The following is a 19,144-nucleotide window of genomic DNA, read 5'->3' on the forward strand; positions in this document are numbered from 1 at the left end:
TCCACCCCCTCCCTTCAAGAAGTCTCCAACTCCCCCTTCTGCGGCCTTATAACCCTGCACTTCGGCCCAATAAAGCAAACACTCACCCCGAGACACAACCCTCACACTACGTAAGGTTGACTACAACCTCAGCCCAGAGGAAGAGAGATAGTCTGCCTCTTTGTACCTTTTCACAATCTATTAAAGCAGGCTGTAAGGTGTTGCTGTGTTGGTTTTGGAGAGATAGCAATTATCTGCAGATTAAACTCAAGTGTTACGGAAACTGCTTGTCAATGTCACTCAAGAAAAGAGGGAAAGATGGCCAGATGCTCCGTGAGAAGCCGTATGGAGGTTTTCAGGTCAGGTCAGGGGCAAGAACCTTCTGTCTCCCTTAGTCTCACATTTTTTCACACATTGTCAACATCAAGACATCAAGATCGCTCTCTTGACGACCTAATTAACATTTCAATTCTGATACTCATTTCAGACCAGCTTCAGACATCGCTCAGCATCAGCATGAAATGGTAGCCGTACATTTAAAGAATAGATCGAAGTATTTTTAGATGAACTATTGCAATTATAATTTACATATTTTTTAAACTTGCAGATAATAGCCTACATTAATGAAAGTGTTAAAGAGAGTACACTTTCATGACTATTTAACACACTTAAGTACTTTTTTTTAAACTTTGTGATAATTTCAAATCAAAAATATCAACCATTAACAACTTAAGCAAAAAACAAACAAAGAAAGCCTAATTACAGTGCAAATAAATAAATAATAATAATAAAAAAGAAACATCAATATCAGGTTATAGGGTCCAGACATGGAAATCTTCAGTTGACAAGTGAGTAAAACATTTTATTACATCAACATGTTTTAATGTCTGTTGTCCTGCTTTAAAGAAGTAGCCTACAGTACGCTTATTTTGATGTGTTGACTAACATACTAGCCTACAATTAAAGTAAGCCTACTTGATTATAATTCGAAGTTATATTGTTAAATATATTTAGTTAGCCCAACTTCATCATTACAAATAGCCTATGCAATCACAAATATATGTAAATTACATGACATACAAGTTTCAACATGACAGTACATTTCGCCAGCACACTTTAACCATATTTTAAAGACAATGGAAGAAATTATGAATATATTCTGTAGTCATAATGTAACTTAGACCTACTCTGCTTTTAAGTCCGAGTCAGATACACTTTACAGCTAATTGCATTTAATATGAACTATAATACATTTTAATTTAATTGCAATTAACGTACAATGAAGTCTCCAAAAACTATGTTATGCTACAGGCTGTAGGCCTAAGTAAGTTAATAGTGTACTTTTTCACACTTCATGATGGTCTTGCTTGCATTATTTTCTCCATATGACTTTCTCTTCTCTTTGGGACATAAAAGGTCAAAATTGAAAGAATAGCTAGACATGACTTTGTTTTTTCAGTCGCTTGCGCGTTCCGCTATTCTAAACTAGAGAGAATCAAGCGCGTGGCAGATATACGCAGGCGCGCGCGCACGCCACACAGCCGTTATCTGCTCACAGCTGACTAGATTGTTGATTAGAAGATTATTTTAACAAAATACGTAATAAAAACCCGACTAACATATTCAATGGTTTTATCTTCGAGTATTTGATCACTTAGCCGTTAATATCCATAAAAGTGACACCCATTTCGACGACTTATTGAGAGCTCCATCACTTCTGACACTAATCCGCTAACTCGCTCCAAACGCTAAACTGTTTTCCATTTGCAAACAAACAACCGCTACAACTCCAGCGAACGCAAAACATTTGTAAGTTAACTATTTCGACTGCAGTTGAGATAACGTTACTTCCTTTAAATGGCTGATCAGTTTACTAAGGTAGATTGTTTACGAGAGACGCTTCTCGAGAGTCTGGAAATAACTGACAAACGCCAGGAGGACATCAGCAGGTGAGGTGACACCACGAGCAGAAATATTATGTTTTAATACTAATTTCCCTCCATTCTTGTCGGTTTGGGCGTTATAATTGAATATAAATCCCCCTCCCCATTCACAGAGAGGATGTTTTATCGCGCATTGAGAATGTCATTCAGACGATAGTCGTCAGTGTGTCTAAAGGTGAAGCTCCTTTGCTGAAAGTGATGAACAGATCCAGCTGGACCAATGTCAGGTGTGTGTCTGTGTGTGTGTGTCTGTGTGTGTGCGCGTGCTTGTTTATTTACACATCCTAATATTATACAATGTTTATTTACACAGCCTAATTAAGATATGCAGGACTTTATTTAAATAGGTTTGTCTATATCTATCTCTATCTGTCTGTCTGTCTATCTATATCTATCTGTCTGTCTGTCTGATAATATCTGGCTGTCTATAGTAACGTTACTTCATCTGAACCTTGATCCTTTCAAATAAAGTAACTTCCAGACTCTAAATAGCTGTAATTTCATGAGAGGATGAACACACACTCTCTCTCTCTCTCTCTCTCTCTCTCTCTCTCTCTCTCTCTCTCTCTCTCTCTCTCTCTCTCTCTCTCTCTCTCTCTCTCTCTCGGACACACTTGAAGTCCTCTGAAGAGGTTTTCACTGTGCACACTGTAATAGCTCTTGTGCAGAACAAAGAAAACTGTCTGGTCAGATCTGCATCAAACCTCCCTAAAGCTTAAAGCCTGTTTCATCTGGGCCCCTCTAATGCCAGGGTCCTGACAACTTGGAGAACGGCTAGGCTTTTGGCTTACTGTTGTTATAAAGGTATCCTTCGTTCTAGCAAAATGACTGATAGTTTTAATATCAGATATGAGAATGAAACACTCATTTACGTGAATAATTTCATCCCCCTCAACAATAAAACCTCTCAGTACTTAGATTTCCCACAGCCACATTTGGTTATGATCATCATAAGATTTCTCAGATGAGACATGGAGATGTTTTTCCCCCCAAAACATTTCACCCGTACACTTAGACATGAAGTATCTCCTGATGTCATCTTCATTTCTTGTGCATATTTCAGGGCATGTTATGACTTTCTGCATATTAGTCAACAACAACAAAAAACGAATAAAGAGGAAAAGAAAACGGAAATGAGCAAAAGCGATGTTTGTTTTATTCTCAGATTTCAGAAGTCTGTTGGTTTGGTACTGAAGGCAGATGTCTCTCTAACGCCTCTCCAATGTGACTGCCCTTCATCGGCCACCAAGTTTGGTGAGATCACCCTGGTTTACTTGCTTTTGCATATATATTTACAGATAATAAAATCGTAATTACCATCCAAATATACATAATATCCAGACATACATAATCTGCCTAGGGGACAATAAAAATCCCCATAGACTCACAGTTATGCAGGGAACCAAGCATTATAGAGACCAGAATATCATAGAGGCTCTCTTGATTTGGGCTAGTAATAACAACCCACAACAGCCTAGCAAAAAAAAAAAAACCTATATAATAGCTTTAACTCATCAAAAAGGTTAGAGTATAGGGTATATGTGAGACCTGTATGTTATAAAGTCAGAATTGTGAGATATAAACTCACAATTGACTTTTTTATCGCAATTGCAAATTTATATCTCGCAATTCTGACATATTTTCTCAGAATTGTGAGATATAAACTCGCAATTGCGAGGTATAAAGTCCAATTCTAAGGAAAAAAAGACTGACTTTTTTCCTCAGAATTGTGAGGTTATATGTCACAATTCTGACTTTAACACGCAATTGCGACTTTATATCATGCAATTCTGACTTTATATCTCCCAATTACGTGTTATATATTTAGAATTGCAAGACATAAACATGGAGTTATGAGAAAAGAAAGTCAGAATAGCGAGTTTATATCTCATAATTCTGACTTTATAACACGCAAATGCGACTTCATATCATGCAATTCTGTGATAAAAAGTCAGAATTGTGAGATAAAAAGTTGCAATTACCTTTTTATTTTTTTATTCTGTGGTGGAAATGCTTTCATTACATATAGCACATTCAATTGTGGAAAAATTCTATATTCTAATTTAACAAGATATGTCTGTTTCTGGCATGTTCCTGTTTTACAGCCCTGATTCTGAAGGTCTTGTCTGTTATTTACAAACTTGTACAAAGTGACTCCTATGCTACTAAAAGGTAAGTCAACACATGACACATCCATAAACTCTATAGGTTAAAATATGGTTAAAACTTTTCACCTTCACAAGATCATTTTACACCCTGTTGTTTAGACAAATACATTTGGAAAAGTAAAAAAAAAATTCATGCTTTTATGCATGAAAATGATAAAAGTAAAATGGTGTTTAAAATAGTTTTAGATGGAGTTCAGCGTGTCATACTGCAGGACTATATTTTGCCAAGTTTTTCTCCAGAGCTTTTAATATATGACCTGTTTCATGTCTAAATATTTAACATTTTTGTCAGCTTTTGCAGACCGTTTCATTCAAACCACCTGTGGATATAAGTGATGATGTGATTATAAATCAACAAACAGCGTCATAAATCATCTGATATAGGGAGCAGGTGGAACCTTTGATTTTTTTTATGACGTGATTTGTCAAGTGCACCTGTGCACTGAAATGTTTTCTCTTCGATCCGTCAGGGACATATACTATAATGACATGCAGCTGTTTGGGTCACAGAGGACCTTAGATTTCATCGTGGATGACGTTTCGTGCTTGCTGAAGGTTCCTCGTAGGAGTCTACATGTTGTATGTGCATATGGCTCTAGTGTGTAGTATAGACTTGTATACACTCACACAAAAGCAAAACGAATAAAGTGATTGTCATCTATGATTTAAGGCCTCATTTGCAAAGGTTGACCTTTGCATATGCACTAAAGAGAATGTAAACAATTTCTTTTAATAATCCTCGCAGCTTGCAACATCCAAAGGCTTCATCTCAGGTGATCTGTGTTATTTGGAGGAAGATGGCACAAAGGTGGACTGCAATTCCAGCTCCGCAGTGAGTCCAGATCTCCAGCCAACCTTTCTGTAAAGCTCACTTAATGTGCACTGTGTGCCAGAGCATGATTTATATAATCTCCTTCCCGCCCAAAGCCATTCATCTGTAATTCGACTGGCAACATTTTTAGACCGTATCTGTCAAACATGCACATCAGTATAACTCAAATGCTGTTCCATTGACCACTGGTCTGACACCCCATTCTCAATCTACTCAGTCATTTTGTCTGTCTGAAGTTTTTTTCCATACTGTTGTTTGCTGTGAAATGATTTGACATGTTTTCATAATTCTAACCCCCCCAGGCTACCCCTGTGTCTTCCAATGTTAACGGGATCAGAAGTATCCTTCCTGTTTTCTTCAACCATGCAAAAGGAACACCACCCTAATCCCTTGTCAAGTCAAGTCACCTTTATTTATATAGCTCTTTATGCAATACAGATTGTTTCTAAATAGCTTCACATTAATAAACAGGAAAATTAATGATGCAAACTTCATCACATATGAGACAAAATATGCTGTATGCACATACGCTGTAAAGCAACTTTTAAAAAGATAATAGTGTCATTATTCAGCTTGAGTCAGTTCAATGTTGGTTCATTCAGTTGATGGTGCAAAATTCGGCAGTTATGAAATGAATTCAATTCAGCTATAAGCAACTCTACAGAGGACAATGGTATCATCAAGTTTTATTTCAGTTTTAGTTTTATTCATTTTAATACTTTAGTACAACTAAACCTAGTTTCAGTTAGATGCAACTTTTCTTCCTCCACCCACAACAAAACTCCTGGCCTACTGTTATCAGACAAACACCAGAGTCAAAGGATAATTCAATTAAATAAAGGCAGAATTAAATCATAAGACGTTTTGGAGTTCCTTTCTAACAAATGCTAAGTGCCTAATGGTTGTGCTGCACAGTGATGTGTGAGATTTTTGGCACAATGGAGGCTTTTATATCACAGAAATGATTCACATTGATATAGTTATGTCACTGCTCTACCAAAGTTAATTGTAGCTTTTAAAGGGATAGTTCACCCAAAAAATTAAATTATGTCATCATTTACTCACTCTGAAGTTGTTCCTAACCTGTATGAGTTTCTTTCTTCATGTTGAACACAAAGGAAGATATTTTGAAGAATGTCTGTAACCAAACAGTTGATGGACCCCATTGACTTCCATAGTATTTGTTTGTTCCATTGAAGTCAATGGGGTCCATCAACTGTTTGGTTACCCATATTCTTCAAAATATTATCTTTTGTGTTTAGCAGAAGAAGAAAAAAATATACAGGTTTTAAACAACTTGAGGGTGAGTAAATTATGACAGAATTTTCATTTTTGGGTGAACTATCCCTTTAAGAAAACAGAGCCAAATTACATGTTTTAACTCATGAATGTGTATTATAAACATTAAAATATAAAAAATATTATAATTTATATTTTATTTGAAGGACTTTAAGAATGAACTTCGTACTCCCTGTCGTATTATCTATTACATTCCTCAGCAACATATAAGACATTGTATCATCTGCAAAATTCATTCTGATAGTGGAGAAAGATGCAACATTCCAGAGACTACTGGACGATGATTTTTGTACCAGACTTTCGCCCTGCATCATCATAACAGTAAGTGTCTGTTAGATCAGTGCTGGTGTGTATTTTCGAGGCCTGAATGTTTGGTCTTGTGTGTTCATCAGGGTAAAGGGATGCCTGATGTCAACAGCAGACTGATGGTGAGGAAACTCTGGGACACGCTACACGTCCCAGTTTTTGCTCTGGTGGATGCAGATCCTCATGGTACAAACACACACACACACACATTTATTAATCATGCTTACATCATGTTGCTCATTCATGAACGAGGGATTTTAGGGTGGCAACTACCCAAAACCATTGTTGGGGAAAGTTACTTTTAGAGTAATGTGTTACAATATTGTCTTACTCTCTGAAAAAGTACCTAATTGTGTTACTTAGTTTTTATGGAAAGTAATGTTACGATTTTTGGCAAATGTAGAGGTTTACCTAAAGTCATTTTAGCTTATTAGTATGGTTGAATTGAATCATCCAAGGCCAGCGGCAAATATATTGGTTAATAAAGTTAACAAAGAGTTTAAATATATAAAATATATTTGTGTAAATTAAGATATTTTATTATTGCAGGTTTGTGTAATATTCTGAGTTTGACTCATTTCACTGGGTTTTTTTTTTTTTTTTTTTTTTGAGGAATACTGAACCTAGTTTTGTGCAAGTCAGATGAGTAAATGCTCACATTTAGTCCAGAATTACAACAACCGTCATGTTTACACACAGCGCACACAACACCTCTGCACTCACGATTTCTCTCAACATGAGGACAGGAGAGATGTGTTTCTTAAGTAACTCGCATTGTATCCAACACTGCCCACAACACCCCTAGCATCTTTGTGAAAAAGTGTGCTTAATTGTATTGAATGTGCACTTGTAGTCTTTGAAGCATATTTTGTTACTTGCAGATAATATAATATTAATGAAATAAAACGCCAGCTAAGTGTACTTAAAAGAGTACACTGTCATGACTTTTAAATGCAATTTTTTTTAAAGTGCAATTAATTAAAAAATTTAAATTAAAAGTTTTAAAGAAGTGCATTTATTTTAATGTCTAGACTAACATACTAAAAGCACATGTAAAGTACTTGATTATAATTTTAACTAGTGTATTATTTTATATTAGAATTAAAGTGAATATATTAGCTATGTTCTAAATTGCTTCCTCGTTACAAATGTGTAATTACAAATATATTTAAATACATGACTTATTAGTTTTAATAGAAATTACATTAAAGTAAATCTCTCAAGGTGTCAATGAAAAGGCTCAAATTATTCAATGTTAATGTCACTTATCATGTTCCCTGCCAAATGAAATTTATACTCGGTAAAGTCATTGAACTACAAACATACATGCATGCAAAGATAACAAACACACGCATGCTCCATCGTTTGCATGAGTTCATCGCTCCCTGAGAACAACCAATCCTGCAGTGATTTTCATTTGTGGCAGATCTAGTGCAGTTTAGCATGAACATCAAGGCCCTGCTATTTCTGACACTGTCATTATCAATGACTCTCTGTGCATGTGTAATGCTTTACTTTGTTCTCGGGCGAATTAAGTTGTCCCAAAGGATAATTGCAAGGGTATGGTGGTGATTGCAGAATCAGCCTCTCTTCTTTTTTTTTTTTTTTCCCCAGGCATCGAGATCATGTGCATCTACAAGTATGGCTCACTGGTAAGTCCTGTTTCCTACTATTTCTGTGCAATTTCCAGTGAGGCCTGCACAGTTTTGCATTGCGGTGACATGTAATTATTCTTCTCTCTTTGTGGCAAGACGAAAAAGAGGAAGCACTCATTCATGAACTTCAAATTTACCCTGTGGAAAAAGTAAAGCATTTCTACATGTGTATGTGTGACACATCTGCAGAGTGTGTGGCTACATTTTGGCTCTTTAACTCACATACAGAATCCTGCAGTACAAAAATATTTTTCTTAATGAGTTTTTTTTTTTTTTTTTGGTAATTTTCCAGTATAAAATATCTAAACAAATATGAATGAAGAAATAATATAATAAATATGATTTGCTGCTCAAGAAAAATTCAAAAGAAAATCAAAAATTTATAAGAATGGCACTTATTTGAAATATAAATAATTTGTAACATTATAAATGTCTTTACTGCCAGTTTTGATAAATTAAATGTGTGTACCAAATAAAGTATTCATTAAAAAAATAAAATCTATTCTACACCAAACTTAAACAGTTTTGCTTCTCAGTTACAATTTTATTATTAAATTTGGTTTAAATTTTATATTGAAAAAAGACAAAAATTCTGATAAAGTAGCCTAAAAAAATGTTTTGCAGGCCTTTCAAAGCATCCAGCACATTAAAACGAACATATGCAGTGACTGTAACATTTCATATACTTAAACCTGAACATATACTTAGTAAATCATGTTGGCTTGTTTAATGTCTGTCAGCCGTCCAGCTTTAGGAACTCTAACTGTCATTTGTCCACAGTCAATGGCCTTCGAAGCCCACAGTCTGACTGTCCCCAGTGTGCTGTGGTTGGGCCTCCTGCCTTCAGACATCCAGAGGTTTGGGAAAGTCAACTCATTACTCTGCTCTGTGGTTTGTGATTGAGGCTGGGCTTGCTCTGGTTTCCGTTTTCTGGGTTTTTTTTGTTTTGGTTTTTGTTGCTGTTGCTGTTTTTTATTTCCTTCCTCTTGAAAGCTATTTTTAAATAGATGTGTCAACTGTCATGGACTTCAGAAATCAGAACCTCTTTTTAGGAAAACAGAGTAAACTACAGAAGAAAGAAATGTTAACTGCCGTTGTTAGCACCATGTAGCCTACTTGATATGTTAAACACTGGCCACTTTGCAAAGTACATCATCTAGTATCGCATACGTTTCTTTTATGCTTTTAGAAGGGGAATTAATGCCACACTACCAAAAATTGGCAGTTTCACATCTTTCAGCCCAGTTATGAGTGGTAGCTTGTAGAGAAAGCAGCAGACCACCATGATCTGGCATACTTTATCTGTACAACATCACCCTAGAAAACCAAATCGGCTTTTTCAAATGCCGGAAGTGCACTTCATTATACTGTAGATCAAGTTAAGACTTCATTTTGATGACTTTAATTTGATTATGGTCATTATTTGATAAAATAAAAACTAGGGGTGTGACGATCTCACAATATTAAAATGTGAAGAAATTTCTTGTTGAGGTGAAAAGCTTTCTCCCTATATTAGCATGAAGGAGTTGAGTTTGTGGCAAAACCTTTTACAGTGAATGACATTCGTTACAAGATAGGGCTGTCACGATTCCTCGATTAAATTTGAGTGCTCAATAAAAAAAAACATGCACTTATTGTCCTTCTAAATGCTGTTTTTAACCATGGGTAATTTGATATTGATATAGATGAGGTATAGACACAAGGACCAAATCCACCTTTTCTTGCTTCTGTTAGGAGGAGTTGAAGTGTCTTGCACGTCAAATATACACGGCCAGTCCATTAAAGTGTTGCACATTTATTTTCACAAAAAAAAAAAAAAAAATATCCTTGAAATTCTTTCGGCCAATACTTCCAAACAGCGCTCAAGTATGGCTCCAATACCTTTGGAATCTTACGTCTTAAATCCATGAATATATTCCTTAAATTTCGATTTAGACAATTTCATGAAGAAAACTTCAAGGACAACTTCGAGTAAATGCAGTACAGGAAACTTTAAGTTATTTCTATACATAAGTAAACTGTATACAGGATAACTTCAAGTAAATTATTAAATAATGCTGCACTGCACATAAGCTAAGAATAATAATAATTCAAATTGACAGCATATTAAATTGGCTCTTACATGCGGTGTTAACCCCACATTGCTGTGCCAACATTGTACTTTGTGAAACAGAACGGTGTTCGAATGTTACCGCTGAATGCTTAGCAACAGACAACCAATCGCATACTCATTTTTGTGTACTTTGGACAGTCACTGAAACACTGCTCACTGTATATAAACTGTAAGTTCAGCGTTTGAGAGGAAAAATGTCAAATGGTGACAGAAAATGTGATAATTTAAGTGAAGAAGAGACTTTTTTCTTACCTTTTATAGTCTTAGCTTATAGTCTTTATTCATAGATGCCACCTACATCACTACTAAATAGAACGCCGCCATATTTACGCCCGATCTCGTCCGGTATGGCCGCCTAAACTGCCCATTTGAATGAGAGAGAGAGACAGAGATACCTGGAGAAAATTTTAATTTTAGGCTCCGATCCTTCTTTGTTACCCCCAGTTTTCTTTTGTCCATTATTATCTGCCCCAGATTTGCCCCAATTTGCCTTCCATGATATATATATATATATATATATATATATATATATATATATATATCTTGTGCATAACCCCTTCCTATACAGTGGGGATTGCTTGAAGGCTTTCAAGAGTACCGATGCATATCAATATGATGTGGCTGGATGGGTAAAAAACATAAAAGTGCAGCACCTGGCAACCAAGGATTTATATTTAATCAAGGGAAATGTTGGCATTATAAAAAAAAAATTAAATGTATGATTTTGCTGGTAGTTTGCTCTGACTAGGTAGCGAGTTGTTAGCTAGCTAAGTGGCTAACAGCTGGTAGCTTGCCAGCTGTTAGCCACGGCTCACGGCTAGCTGTCATTAATCTGGATTAGGCCTGTCGCGAAAGTCAATAAATCAATTAATTGCACGATTTAAAAAAATGAGCTCGATCATTTATCCGGCCTCGATAATTTCCATTTGCATGCTAGTTTGTTTTCCTCGTCTTTCTCTGTCTCTCTCTACCAAAGAGACTGGATGTCAACTCTGTTTAAGACATAACCGACATATTTTACGTGAATACTCTCCAAAACGGACATTTAAACATAATGTTGTGTGTATTTGTCCATTCAGACACGAAAGCGAGCTCAATTCATTACTTGCGCGCTGTATAGGGGTCTATGGCTGCACGCTTCGGGTCGGGTGTGTGCGCACAGAAGGATGAGACATGATACAATATGAGACATTCATACAATATGAGAGATTTCTTCTATCCTTTTTTTCGGTATAGAAAAAGATACCAGTTCGGGGTTCCTCTTTCAGCTGTTGTTGCAGCCAACTGCACCACATATTGCAGGCATTACTGAGACCGTCGATCGTAAAGATGGCGCCGCAAAGCTACAGTGAGGTCATGTGACCCGAACGAATAGTAAAGACCTCCTAGACACCCAGGGACTAGACTGGAGGGATCGTCTACCTCCGATCCAGACTACAGTCAAACCCAGAGCCCAGCCCACCACCACCCTCGACCGCGAAGACTTTGCGAGAGCCCCCCCGCAAACGGAGAGGGATCGCCTGCCCGATGAGTAAGCCAGAATTCTAAGAGGAAGGGAGAGCTCCGACCATCGCCCGTAGCCGGTGCCCCAGAGTGAGTCTGACCAGGTGTGTGAGCCCACGACACCAGCGGCTGAGGGGACACTGGTAGAAGTGGACACTGAGGATTGGCTGATTAACCTGGATATGGAGGTACTGCCTCCCACACTATCCCATCCGTTATTATCGGTTTATTCTTCATCATTGCTATTTCAAGATAGCAGTTAGACTATCATCGACCTGTTGGGAATTGGAATTACTGTTATTAAATACGTCGTTTACCTCTGTCGCCTTCACAGCAAAGCTCAGACAGTTCTTCAACCCCGCCTCTGCTGGATGCCTGCAGCACTTCTTCTCCGGGAATGCCTTGCTGTGACGTGAAGCCTCAGGTTGTGCAGCCATCAGCCTTGCCCGGACAAGAGGATCCTGTGGCTCCGCCTCTGGCCTCTGATCCCTTCGCTCCACCTCGTCCTGTCGATCTGTCGGCTGCGCCTTGGCTTCTCCCACCTTGGGCTCCACCAGAGACCCTCGACCTTGCGGGTTCCCTCGTCCCATCGGCTTCCCCTTGGTCAGTCGTCACTCTACTTCCGCCACAGACTTGCGAGCCTTTAGCTGCGCTCAGTCCCTCCACCCCTACGGCTACAGCAGGTTCCTCCTTCCCTCCTGCTCCGCCTCTGTATCACACCGACCTCAGCCCTCTGGCTCTCTACTAAATGCTTGTCTCCGCGGCTTCGCCTAGCCCTCCAGTGTCAGCGATGTCACTCTGTACAGTCGGCTCTTCGTCTGCATCCTGGGATCCATCAGCACCTTCTCCGTCGGTGGTCGCACGGATGTTGTTGGCCCCGTCAACACCAACTCGGCTGTCTACCCTGCTGTGCTTTAGGTCTGTCTCCATCTCTTCATCATCTCCTGTCTCCATCCATTCGTCATCTCCTGTCACCATCCCTTCTTCATCTTCAGTCACCATCCCTTCGTCATCTTCAGTCACCATCCCTTCGCCATCTCCTGTCATTATCCTTTCTCCATCATCTTCTATCACCATCCCTTCATCATCTTTTGTCACCATCCCTTTGTCATCTTCCGTCACCATCCCTTCTCCATCTTCTGTCACCATCCCTTCTCCATCTTCTGTCACCATCCCTTCATCATCTTCTATCACCATCCCTTCATCATCTTGTCACCATCATCTTCTGTCACCATCCCTTCGTCATCTTCGGTCACCATCCCTTCGCCATCTCCTGTCATCATCTATTTGCCATCTCCTGTCATTATCCCTTCTCCTGTCACCATCCCTTCGCCATCTCCTGTCACCATCCCTTCACCATCTCCTGTCATTATCTCTTCGCCATCTCCTGTCATTATCTCTTCGCCATCTCCTGTCACCATCCCTTCGCCATCTCCTGTCATTATCCCTTCGCCATCTCCTGTCATTATCCCTTCGCCATCTCCTGTCATTATCCCTTCGCCATATCCTGTCACCATCCCTTCATCATCTCCCGTCACCATCCCTTCATCATCTCCTGTCACCATCCCTTCATCATCTCCTGTCACCATCCCTTCGTCATCTCCTGTCACCATCCCTTCATCATCGTCTGTCACCATCCCTTCGTCATCTTCTGTCACCATCCCTTCATCATCTCCTCTCATCATCCCGTCATCATCTTCTGTCACCATCCTTTCGTCATCTTCTGTCACCATCCCTTCATCATCTCCTGTCATCATCCCTTCGCCATCTCCTGTCATCATCCCTTCGCCATCTCCTGTCATCATCCCTTCGTCATCTTCTGTCACCATCCCTTCGTCCTCTTCTGTCACCATCCCTTTGCCATCTCCTGTCATTATCCCTTCGCCATCTCCTGTCACCATCCCTTCATCATCTCCTGTCACCATCCCTTCATCATCTCCTGTCACCATCCCTTCATCATCTCCTGTCATCATCCCTTCGCCATCTCCTGTCATCATCCCTTCGTCATCTTCTGTCACCATCCCTTCGTCCTCTTCTGTCACCATCCCTTTGCCATCTCCTGTCATTATCCCTTCGCCATCTCCTGTCACCATCCCTTCATCATCTCCTGTCACCATCCCTTCATCATCTCCTGTCACAATCCCTTCGCCATCTCCTGTCATCATACCTTCGTCATCTTCTGTCACCATCCCTTCGCCATCTCCTGTCATTATCCCTTCGCCATCTCCTGTCATTATCCCTTCGCCATCTCCTGTCACCATCCCTTCGCCATCTCCTGTCACCATCCCTTCGCCATCTCCTGTCACCATCCATTCGCCATCTCCTGTCACCATCCCTTCATCATCTCCTGTCACCATCCCTTCATCATCTCCTGTCATTATCCCTTCGCCATCTCCTGTCACCATCCCTTCGTCATCTCCTGTCACCATCCCTTCGCCATCTCCTGTCACCATCCATTCGCCATCTCCTGTCATTATCCATTCGCCATCTCCTGTCATTATCCCTTCGCCATCTCCTGTCACCATCCCTTCATCAGCTCCTGTCATCATCCCTTCGCCATCTCCTGTCACCATCCCTTCATCATCTCCTGTCACCATCCATTCGTCATCTCCTGTCACCATCCCTTCGCCATCTCCTGTCACCATCCATTCGCCATCTCCTGTCACCATCCCTTCATCATCTTCTGTCGTTATCCCTTCGCCGTCATCTTCTGTTGACATCTCGTCCTCTTCCTAAGCCTCCTTGTTCTTTTCTCCAAGCCCCGACGTCACACCTTCCAGGAGGGGGTGTTCTGTTAGGCATATTCACTTGTGTATTTCGTATTGGAACGTGGATTCTCATCTTGATCTTTTTCGTCTTTTTGACAGATGGAAACATAGCTACTGGCTTTGAATCTGGATTCTGATCTGCATTGTACGTTTTTGTATTGAAATGCACAAACTGCATGTAAAAGCGGTCAGCTGTTTGTGAATTCACCCATCTGAAGGACAGCATGCATTCAAAAAAGCGCTGGAAACATCCTCAGGTATTTTTGCTCTGATTCCGACAGCATCAGCACATTCATGCTGCCAGTTTCCTGCTCCACCTTATCCCAAAAACACTACTGGACTGAGATCTTGCATGTTTGTAATGCACTAAAGCCATGTTTGTAAAGGCAGGATTTGTAGAACAACACACTGTCCTTAAAGTCTACATGAAATTAAGACAGCTCGGAATTCTCAGCACAGATGTATTGAATTAAAGTGATGTGTTTCAGTTTTCTGATTTAATGTGCTACACCATAGTAGGATAGCCGACCATAATTGATTCTTGCCTGGTCTTATAATTTTATAAAAACACATTGTTCTGTTAACAATTCTGATATTTGAGCAGTGAAGTTCTTGTCATTTTTACTGTGGCTTTAGGATTTATACATTATTTTTGTCATGGCAGCAAGGTTGTAAAATTAGATCTAACTTTACACAGAAAAGTTTAGTAAGCAATTCTTTACACTACAATTATTTTAACATGCATATTGTTTACATCCTGTAGCTTTACTATTGAAATTTCCATTGTACGTGCCTCACTATTACCCAGATTTTTAATTTTAAATTTTTTTATAGAAAAGGAGGGATAAAAATGTCTTGTGAAAAATGAACTGAACTGAATGTGCGATTATAGTGTACTTCAAATCTTATTTTTTAACTGTAGTTACAGTTAATATAATATCAATGAAATAAAAGGCCACTTAAGTGTACTTAAAGAGTTTCTGGCACTTTAAAAGTGCGTTTTGTTGCAATATCAGACTAAACGTTTTACTTTAAAGTGGGGCTGTAGTACTCGAGGCCAGTCTTGGACTCGTGTCCGGACTCGAGACCGTTTTTTTATGATCTCGGACTTGTCTCGGACTCGCTGGTATTCGGACTCTGACTTGTCTCGGTCTCGGCCACTGGTCTTGCCAAATATGGCTTTTGGTCTCGACCGAGTCCAGGTGTCTTTATTGTGTTCCCAGTAAGCACACATAAAAGCCATTTTTATGCGCGCCGTTTATTTGCTCTGGTGTGAGCCGCGATTGCGCCAGAACCAGCCAGTCATCGAGATAATTCAGCACGAGCACTCCCCGGAGTCTTAAGGCCGGTGACACACTGGCTGCGTGGCGTAATGACACACTGACTGCGTGGCGTAACCCCTAAAATCCACTGTATCCGTCTACGGCACGGAACGTCAGCGTCGCGGATGCCGGAGCTAATCGCGGCCATTATAGTCAATGCTCTTAAGTCCACCAGCTGCGGACGCAGCGCGTCTCAGAAGTGTCCCAGAAGCGTCTCTCCGCTCCGCCGAGAATAGGTAGCAGGTCTATTTTCGCTGCTTGCCGCGTCAAACATCGTACCGGGCAGGAAGTCAGACACAGAACGCATAGAGGATCCGGTCGATTTTCAAAATAAAACACCTTGTAGAAGCACAAAGAGGAAAATTGAAAAAAAAAATCAATAAGGTAGCACAACTGTCCGCTCCTGAGCCAAAAGAGGACAAATGAACCACAAATAAACAACGCTCCGATTCTGAGGAAAAATGAAGAAGTCACCAACGCTCCGCTGCTGAAACGCGTCTGAAACGCTTCCAGTGGACTTTGACGCTGAGCTAGGGACGCATCAAAAACGTGGCGCTGACGTTCCGCGCCGTAGACGGATCCAGTGGATTTTAGGGGTAAGCGTCTCAGCTGCGTGGCGTGATCGTTTTTATTTCGGCTCCAATGTTAACAGGTTAGAGCTTGCAGACTGCCTGCGTGACACGTGCGTCTCAGAAATCTCTGAGTCTCACGCAAAAACGCGTGCATACTAGAAATAGTACAGACGCCTATTTTTCACGCGACACGCAAGCGTGTTGGAAGCATTTTCATGCAAAATAGAATATAAAATATGTTTGTATGTTATTTTGTACACAAATACATATTAATAAATTACATTTTGATGGTTGAAAGTCTAGGTTTTGACATAAATTCAGATATAAATATGATTTAAAAATAAATGAATAATTATCAATTTTCAAATATTGCACCTGTCAATACAGAACGAAATAGTCTGTAGTCTATTTTGCTGTCAATACTGGTGACAGTGTCTTTAGGCTTTATATTTATGCTTAACATGAATATAGGGCTTCCACAACTCTCTCCCATATGTCGAAAAAGGGTGATCCGTGTCAGCAGCGCCACGCAACAGAAACGCCATGCTCACGCCACGCAGCCAGTGTGTCTCCGGCCAGCGCCGTGTCCATGCACTTTGTAAATGCATACTGTGTATTGATAACCTTGCCCCTCGAAGGCGTATCTCAAGAATGGCCTGTGATGGGGGGCTATCTGAATGTGAAAGTATGCGTCTTTCAGATCCACAGTGAAACACTGCTATTATGAGGTATCACCATATGTCATCATTCTGTTTTCTTTAGATTAGAAGATTATATGATATCAAGGGGAATGTCTATACTTAAAAATCCTGGGTGTTATGACACTTTTTTTGCTTTTATATCAACAAATAATAACCCAAAATGATTGTCTTGCACAATACTTTTTTTCCCTGTCCTGGACTCGGTCTTGACTCGGTCTCGAACCTTTTTGGACTCGATCTTGTCTTGGACTCGAACCTCTTTGGTCTTGGCTTAATCAACTGCAGCTTTAGCTTTATAAATGTTGAATTACAAATATATTCAAATACATGACATATAATTTTCAATAGAAATGGCATTAGAGTATATTTTAGTCTACCATAATTGCCTGTCAGTACATTGAGCAGTAACTTTAACCATATTTTAAAGACAATAGAATTGTGAAATTACATATAAAAATGTACTTAAGTCCTAGTGAAGTAGATATAAAAGCACTTTAAAGTTCAGCTAATTGTGTTTAATATAAATTTAAACTGATAGCATTTTCAATTGCAGTTAACATGCAGTTAAGTGTCTGAAAACACTAATCATTATGTGCTGTTGTATTGAATCCAGATTAGCTCCAGTCACTTGATTTTCTATTTCCCTCTATCTGCATGGACTAACACTAGTACCAAATAGAGTGGCCAGCAACTATATTTTAGAGTAAATTGCTGAGATTGTGTTTGTGTGTATATTGTTATGAATGCACAAGGCCTCATGGTGTCTCTATGTGATTGGCTGTCGCAGGTACAGAGTGCCGGAGGAAAGTATAATTCCATTTTCGCAAGCAGATGAGAGCAAAATCAACAGCTTGAGGAACAGATCCTACATCACGTGCCAGCCTGCGTGGGAGAGAGAGGTGCCTCATTCCATGCTTCTTTACACTTAAGACATGACAAAGGCGATACGCAAAGAACATACGAAATGGTCAAAGATGCGTCTGTGACATTAGTGTTTTGACAGGTGTTTGCAGAGGCCAAGAATGTGAATGATGTTGCCTAATCTATGTGTCTGTGATTTTTTTCAGATAGAAATGATGCAGAGACTGAAGCAGAAAGCTGAGATCCAGTCCCTGGCATCTATCGCCCCTCATTTCCTCACTCGAGTCTACCTGCCAAATAAACTGCGCTATGGAGGCTGGATATGAGCATCTGCTGCCCTCTACTGGAATATATATGCCGCACATGTAGCGTGTTTTCGCATGAAGTGCATGAATGAATACTGTACAGATGTTACAGTGTGTTCTTACTGAATTTTAGATGGGCAGTTATGTTGGATTACCGTCACCGTTATGAGCTTGAATATGCCATACATCAACTGAGCTGTTATGTTAAGGCTGCTCTGGACTGTCACGTTTGCATTGGCGGTGAATATTATGGAATAAATAAATGAAACAAACCCTTCCCTTTCACAATGGTAAATCCTGTTATTCCCTTCCCTTTAAAATACTTCGGTAAATTAAGTCATCGGTTTCTTTAAAAATAAAGGTAAATTGTAAATATTTAAATCATGGTTACTGTGATTTAGCCCAAAAAATGTAAGTTAATTAATGGTAGGGTAGGCATTTAGCAATAAGCCTTTATCACAAGCGTTCGAAAAGCAGAGGCTTTAAATGGTAGAGTTAAAAATGTTACACTGCAGTCTGTATGGCTGTGCCCATCGAACGGGATTGTTGTGATTTATTTATTTAAAATTCAGCACAAATTCTTCTTCTAAAGACACCAACCTCAGTTACAAAGAAAATTTGTTTAATGGTATTCCGACGCATATTCCATGATTTAAAAAATGTGCAAGCCATGTATGGGCAATTCTTCACCTTAATCACCTTAATTTATTAAAGATCTGCAAGAATACAATACAAACAACATATCATATAGAAGATATTTATACATGTTTTAATATTTAGACCACTTCTATTATTGATTGCTGTCAGGATGTGAAGA

General features: G+C 39.5%; 1 protein-coding gene across 4 annotated transcripts; it reads left to right on the forward strand.

Moving 5' to 3' along the window:
• The first annotated feature begins 1,318 nt into the window (after positions 1 to 1,318).
• On the forward strand, positions 1,319 to 18,596 carry spo11 (SPO11 initiator of meiotic double stranded breaks). Of its 4 annotated transcripts, none has more exons than XM_077204725.1 (13): positions 1,319 to 1,928; positions 2,036 to 2,149; positions 3,088 to 3,176; positions 4,028 to 4,094; positions 4,561 to 4,669; positions 4,836 to 4,922; positions 5,225 to 5,261; positions 6,433 to 6,542; positions 6,614 to 6,713; positions 8,142 to 8,179; positions 8,963 to 9,039; positions 17,949 to 18,060; positions 18,229 to 18,596. In XM_077204725.1, exons 1-13 carry the CDS (start codon positions 1,837 to 1,839, stop codon positions 18,346 to 18,348), a joined length of 1,152 nt encoding a protein of 383 aa, XP_077060840.1. In that variant the 5' UTR covers positions 1,319 to 1,836; the 3' UTR covers positions 18,349 to 18,596. The 4 variants fall into 4 exon arrangements, 2 of the variants coding, with proteins under 2 accessions (XP_077060840.1, XP_077060841.1); XM_077204726.1 differs by having other exon boundaries at positions 18,233 to 18,596; XR_013195057.1 differs by lacking the exon at positions 8,142 to 8,179 and having other exon boundaries at positions 18,233 to 18,596.
• The last annotated feature ends 548 nt before the right edge of the window (positions 18,597 to 19,144 follow it).

The sequence above is a fragment of the Siphateles boraxobius genome, unplaced genomic scaffold (genome assembly GCF_051911475.1).
Source record: "Siphateles boraxobius isolate OS27281-9 unplaced genomic scaffold, OSU_SipBor_1 50, whole genome shotgun sequence".
Taxonomy (NCBI): domain Eukaryota; kingdom Metazoa; phylum Chordata; class Actinopteri; order Cypriniformes; family Leuciscidae; genus Siphateles; species Siphateles boraxobius.